This window comes from Orycteropus afer, unplaced genomic scaffold (genome assembly GCF_000298275.1).
Source record: "Orycteropus afer afer isolate SDZICR_OR568_19922 unplaced genomic scaffold, OryAfe1.0 scaffold00337, whole genome shotgun sequence".
NCBI classification, from domain to species: Eukaryota; Metazoa; Chordata; class Mammalia; order Tubulidentata; family Orycteropodidae; genus Orycteropus; species Orycteropus afer.
Genome location: NW_006921924.1, coordinates 2,558,387 through 2,565,431, shown reverse-complemented (window position 1 = coordinate 2,565,431; position 7,045 = coordinate 2,558,387). Strand labels below are relative to the sequence as shown.

Genomic DNA, 7,045 nt, shown 5'->3' with positions numbered 1-7,045 from the left:
GTGGTGGACGTGCACACAAGCCACATCACGCGCATCCCTCTGCTGCCCGACAGGGCGCCAGCGCCGGCCCAGCAGAGCTGCGGCATCCACGCCATCGAGCTGAACCCCTCCAAGACCCTACTGGCCACAGGGGGGGAGAACCCCAACAGCCTGGCGGTCTACCAGCTCCCCACGCTTGATCCTATGTTCCTGGGTGACCGCTATGGCCACAAGGACTGGATCTTCGCTATCGCTTGGGTGAGCGACACCGTGGTTGTGAGCGGCTCCCGCGATGGCACCGTGGCTCTGTGGCACGTGGACCCCGACATGTGCCAAGGCAGCATCGCCTGGCACAATGATGTGGGGCTCCCCGTCTATGCTCATATCCTCCCAAGGGATATGGAGATCATCCCCAGGGCCAGCTCCAGCCCCACCAACCGCAAGGTGCGGGCCCTGGCTTTCAGTGGCAAGAACCAGGAGCTGGGAGCAGTGTCCCTGGATGGCTACTTCCACCTGTGGAAGGCCGGGAGCACCCTGTGCAGGCTGCTGTCCGTCAGGCTGCCCTACTGCCGAGAGAACGTGTGCCTGACCTACTGCGACGACTTGTCCGTGTACGCAGTGGGCTCCCAGGCCCACGTCTCCTTCGTGGATCCGCGCCAGCACCAGCAAGACATGCGGCCCCTGTGCTCCAGGGAGGGCGGCACGGGCGTGCGCTCCCTGAGCTTCTACCAGTACATCATCACCATAGGCACCGGCCAGGGGTCCCTGCTGTTCTATGACGTCCGTGCCCAGAAGTTCCTGGAGGAGAGATCCTCGGCCAGCCCAGACTCCTCGCCACGGTCTACAGGGAAGAAGCTCAAGCTCACCGCTGGGAGAGGCTGGCTCAACCACAGCGACCTTTGGGTGAACAACTACGCTGGTGTAGAGGAGTTCCCCAATGCGCTCTACACCCACTGCTACAACTGGTCTGAGATGAAGCTCTTCGTGGCTGGCGGCCCGCTGCCTTCAGGCCTCCACGGGAACTACGCGGGCCTCTGGAGCTAAGGATGCCACGTGGGTATCAAAGTGCACAGGTTGACCTTCCTTCCGGTTGTGTCTTGGTGCTTCATGCTGCGTATATGCTTTTAACTGTGTGTGGCTTTTTTCTTCCAGGTGGAACACTACCAGTTTACCAGCTTGCCTGTGTTTAGAATATTCGACAGAGAGAGAGATGGATCTACCCTTCTAGCAATCAGAACATGGCTGTAAGACATCGCAACTTGTCCAACACCACCATCTTTTGCCTTCTCATACAAAAAAATTGTGAACTTGACTGCTTCTCTGTTTGATTGATGCACACATTTCTTCTCTTTAGGCAGATGAAGATGAAGTCATGGTCCCACAATTAGTATATGTTATTTTTCTATTTTTTTGGTTACCAGGATAACAACAATGTTAGTTTTGGTTATTTTTCATTGCAGATATATGGTATTTTTAAGACTGGCTTTTGCTAAACAGGGTTTATACATTGTTCTGGAGAGCTAGCCATAGTTTTATAGCAGTGTTCCAATTGAAAGATACATTCCAAGTTCAATATTACCAAATTTTGGAAACCTTTTATTTGTAAATTTTGGTCTTAATATGTGTGTAGTTTGTACATTGTTGGTGCTAAAATTGATTTTGAAAAAGTTTATCCTCATGGAAAAGTCTGAGAATATTGGGGGGAGGGTTTTGTACCAAAATACCAGTTGATCAGGACACCTCAGTAATGGAAGGGTTCTGGTTAATTGAATGCTCAGAATGAATCTGAAGATTAGGATCTTTTTCTTTGAACCTTTAGTTAAATTTTTATGAGCTGTTGTTAAATAGATAAACGGATGTGTATTTTTTCACTTCTTGCCTTAGTACTATCTAGCCTTGTGAATATATTTGAATGTTGGTGGTTTAAGAATCTTGCACAGAGAGCTTTAGTGCTGCCATCCAAGCAGGGTTTCCCAGAATAAATGGTAGGATGTATGGTAGGCTGGGAAGAATGTATACTGATCCAGGAAGTAAACTGGATCTGTTTTTTGTTTGTAATATCTTGTTATGTTTGAGCATACTTTAAAATTTTTCATTTCTCCTTAAGAATTAAGTCATAAGGAAAAGAAATTGCACAGAAGAAAATTCAACCCAGTCCCTACCCATTTTGAAAAAGATTCCTAATTTGTCAAGTCCAAATTAATAAGAATTTATTTTCTGAATTTCAGATATTCTTAACTAAATTTGAATAAAAGTGCAGATAAGCATAGTGGTGTTAACGACCCTTTATGTAATAATACAGGATTGTCAAGAACACAGGAAGTGTAAGTTTCAAGAAGATGAAGCTGAAGATTAAGTGGGATTAGGTTGAATAAAAGTACTTTAGGGCTCAGATAAATACAAGTTGTGGGTGGTTATTGAAGCAGGTTGTACTTCTCCATATGTGAGAATATTGGAAGTAAAACGAGAGATTGGCTCTTCCCCAAAACTGGCCAGGTTGTCCTGACCTTGCATTATTAGTGTGTTATGTCTGTTTTCCTTAAATGTTTTGGCTCTGGGACACTGTTTTAGTGTCCATGCACTACTTGTTCAGTCACAAAATTGAACCAAGAAAATATTAGAAGTGTTACTGAAAAAAGAATTCAGATAGAAAAAAAAAAGCTTTTGTTTCTAGAGATTGTTATAACAGGTTTATATAGTGGTTATATAGAAGTAAAATTTATTTGTATGCATGTATGTATCTCCTACTCAGTTGTAATTGTCTTGAACAGAGGATATAGCTGTCATCTTTATATTCTCCTTTCTCTGCTAAGCCTAGCAAATCGTAGCAGTCAGCAAATATTTACTGAATGTGAATGTATTTGCCTTCTGGAGACCTAAAGTTCAAGGTTTTATTAAAACATACATACATACAGAAATAAAAATTTACTCTTAAGTAATATGGAATACAGATTTTTTTTTTCCGCTCCTCTATTTCTCTTCAACTTTGTCCTGATTAATTTCCAGAACAGTCCATGATGCTTAGGCATTCCTACACTTTTCCCTGTTTTGGTACTAGAAGATGAAGGAAATGTATACATGTTTTTACAACTAAATATAGATGTCACGGGAATTTAATCTTTATTCCTGCAAGCATTTAGATCAAAAAATGTATTTAAAATATTTTTCCAAAAATTAATCTTGAAAGGTCTTGTTTTAAAGGTTATTTTCCACAGTTAAACTTTTTAAACTTAAATATATATTTGCCAAAAATTTCCTTAAACATCACCCAAGAACCTCACCCAAGTATTTGCTGCCTGTCTGCTTGTATTTTGTAATTGTTTGGTTACATTGGGAGAACGTTTGCAATTTCTCTTCTGAAACTCTATATAAAACAACTAGCTAGAGCCCAAAGGACAGATGGGGGGCATTGTTTAGGAAGCAAGTGAGTTTCCCATGATGAAGGGAAATTTGATATTGATTAGGGGTGATGGTTGCGTTACACAACATGATTAGTGTGTCTGGTATCACTAAATTGTACACCTGGAAAAGGCTGAATTGGCAAGTGTGTTGTTATATGTAATTATACAATAAAAAGGTGAAAAAACCCATAGGGAAGTCAGAGGACAGTAGACTGGCAGCCGTTAATCAGTCTCACAGTCATAAATGTCTGGGGCATGCTAACCATCGGGTGCGTGCAGTCATAAATGTCTGGGGCATGCTAACCATCGGGTGCACATTCCAGGAACGCTAATTCACAGGAGGCCATCACACTGCCCCTTAAAAAGCCTCGGGCAGCAGCCGCTAGAGCTAAGCATGCACACATCCCTGGGCAGCAGTCCACTGTTGGTCGGAGCAGGAGAGTCTGATAAACGCTGGTGCGTCCTGCTGTGGGAAGACCAACCAACCCCCACTTCAGGCACCTGGTAGCTAAGCTCACAGGTGAAAGTGCCTTCTGTGGCTCTAGGTGGGATCAGGCAGACACTGTAGGCCTATAAACTCAGTAAGTTTGATGTCAGAGTCCTTCCAATCCACAGTTAGCCCCCACTTTGGTACTCAGATGTAAAGGTGAGGAAGAACCTCCCCCAAAGGGGACTTAATATGAGAAGACCCCTGTGTGATCCAATGAGAAATCTGAGGCAGAGGGGTCCTCGGTGCCGGCTGGGGTGGCCGCTGGCGCCCTGGTGGGCGTCCTGCTCGGGAAGCCCCCAGGCTTGGCCACAGCTGGAGACCATGGCTTCTGCGGCTGGGTACATCTCCCACCTGCTGAAACCTGTACCCCCTCAAGCTGGGCCCAGAGAGGCACGGGGTGGGAGACTGTTCCTGAGGCACCTGGGCTAGCCTGACCTCCCTGCCTCCCAAATCTCGGCAGTTGGTGTTGCTGCTGTCCAGCGTTAAGTGGCCCGGCGGATTTTTTACACAGCTGCCCTTGATGGCTTCTTCAGGTGAGCATGGCGGCCAGGGCCAGGGCCTTCTGCTCATCGTAGGCTGAGTGGTTAGCCTTCTCAAAGTGTCTCTTCAGCTCTCCTGCTGCTCCAGGCCATAGACTCATTGTGTGCGCCTGCCGCTGCCTCCCAGGGGGTCTTGGGATCGAGAGGGGCCCATGAGATACTTAAACTAGCGACTGTGAGAGAAAAGATATACTCCCTTAAAGATTACAGCCTAGGCAACCCGATGGTTCAGAACTCCTCTGCCCTATAGGGTTGTTGTGAGTCAGAATTGCCTAGAGAGCAAAGCATCTAACAGGCTTGGCTCCTGCTGTGTTCTCTTTGTGTCAGGAGTTTTTAAGAAGAAATAGAACGTGCGCCTCTACTATGATTTGTTCTCTGGTCTGCCCTTGGCCTTTACTGACTCACAGGTGTGTTTTTTGATGTCAAATTACCTAGCTTGCCTTTAAAAAAAAAAAAAGCTAAATAGCCTAAGATACGGGCGTATTTAGGAGCTCTGGTGGTGCAGTGGTTAAGGTGTTGATTTGAACCCACGAGCCGTTCAGCTGAAGAAAGATTAGGCAGTCTGCTTCTGGAAAGATTTACAGCCTTGGAAATACTATGGGGCAGGGCAGTTGGACTCTCCCTTATTGGGTTGCTGTGGGTTGGAATCTATTCCATGGCAGCGAGTTTGCTGTTTTTATGTGCGTGTTTATATTATGCGGACATTTAATTATTTTGAAATACCTTCTAGTTCAGGGATAATTGTACAGCAGAAGTACAATTAATTGTGTAACTTGTGGAAGTGTGGAATAATTGAAAAAGTGACCATGCCAGCACTCTAGGAAACCCATAAATATAGTTCATTTAAAAATACACAAGAAATAAAAAGGCAAAGGAACAAGTTTACCTATCACTTTTGCCTGGAAAACCTTAGTTACTTATAACTGCGCATTAAAAATGTTAGTTCTGTTTATCTATATCTACATACTCACATATTCCTCCTCAAGCGCTTTGCTAACTCAAAAGTTTCTGTTCTTCTCTATTATTCTCTGAAATCAGTTAATTTTTAATATTTAAAAAGAAGGGCATGGACCTTAGTAATCAAGGATATCTACTGAAATAAATTGAGGTGACTATTCTGGAAACAAAAAATCATCTGTTAAATATACTCTAGCATTAATGATAAACAAAAGTCTCCAGAAGGTTGATTTTTATCTGGCTGCACTCAGTGTTGAACAAGTTGTCAAAAATTTCCATTAATTGCTAATTTAGAGTGATTTTAGAAAGCAATTCACAAAGCCCTCCCGGATATTTTACTGACAGCTTCCTAATCTCTGCAAGTATTAGGTAACCCAGCTACATTAAACATGTCACTATGTGAGCCGCTCAGGGATGCAGTTCAGCGAGAACGGCATGTACTAATGTGAAAGAGGCTGCATAGGCCACAGGTGTTTGCTTTAAGGGATGTTATTTTAAGATCTGCTGAAAGGGCTGCCTAAAAGTATTTCCCTCCACTGGCCTGTTGCAAGCCCAGAAACACCTAGCATCGGAGTTTGGCACCCGTGAGGGGGCAATGTGTTTACAGGAGGCTGCCAGGAAGCGGTCACGCTGATACTTGGGAAGCTGGGGGTTCTAACTACGAGGTATTTTTTGGCACAGGCGATGGTCTTTGCTTCACTTTTCTTGTCCCTACCTTTTGTTTCCTGTTAAGCACTCTCTGACTTTCCAGGGAGCATTCAACACTTACCTTCTCCATACTTCCAGAATAAATGTTTTACTATTATTTTTATTATAGTACTTAATCAGATTGTAATACAGTTAACTCTGAGGGTGTCTAACTCCCTTTACCCTCCATTTGAATGTGAACTCTGCCTTCGAAACACCTAGCACAGTAGGCTGCATATCTATGGCACTGGGATATCTAGTGCAATTGTGAATACATTAATTCCTTGGCACGAATTATTTTTTCAGATTACTTGGCCAGAGCATTAGCAGGTGGGATAAGACTAAGTTGATGGATGAGAATAACCTACAACACGTCCCATGGTAATGATCATGTCAATTTGGGACATAGACTAATGCAGATAGGGGGCCCAAAATTTTGACTGCTTAATTGTTATTAGAGCTATTTTAGAATCCGGAAAACCTGGATTGGAATATTAGCTATATTATTTGCTTGTTGAAAAACCATAGTGAGCTGCCTGACTTCTCTAAACATGACTTCATATTACTGATCGTTTTATCTTCAGTATCTAGCCCACTGCCCAGTACATAAAGTCACACCCTAGAGTTCTCTTCCCCTTGAGTTCCCTACCAATTCTGTTAGGCAACACAGGTGATTTTTTACTTAATTACTTCAAAAGCAGTTCATGTGCATTGTGGAAAGTGGGACGTACAGAAGAGCTAAACACAAAGGAAACAAAAAAACACATTTCCACCAGCCAAAGATTACTACTGTCAATAACTTAGTGTATATCTATCCAGATATTTTCTGTACATATATGTACTCATCTGTACAGTTGCTAAGGAGGTAAAGTGGCACTGTGGTTAAGTGCTTTCCTGTTAACCTAAAGGTTTGTGGTTCGAACCCATCACCTGCCCCACGGTAGAAAGATGTGGTAATCTGTTTCTGTAAAGGCTTGGAAACCCTGTAGGAC

At 43.8% G+C, this 7,045-nt stretch overlaps 1 protein-coding gene across 1 annotated transcript; it reads left to right on the top strand.

The window, feature by feature from the left end:
- On the top strand, positions 1 to 1,023 carry LOC103206926 (DDB1- and CUL4-associated factor 12-like protein 2; the record flags this gene model as incomplete). Its single annotated transcript, XM_007952444.1, has 1 exon — positions 1 to 1,023. A coding segment is annotated over one exon (1,023 nt), but the record flags the coding sequence as incomplete, so codon positions are not given.
- Between the last annotated feature and the right edge of the window lie 6,022 nt (positions 1,024 to 7,045).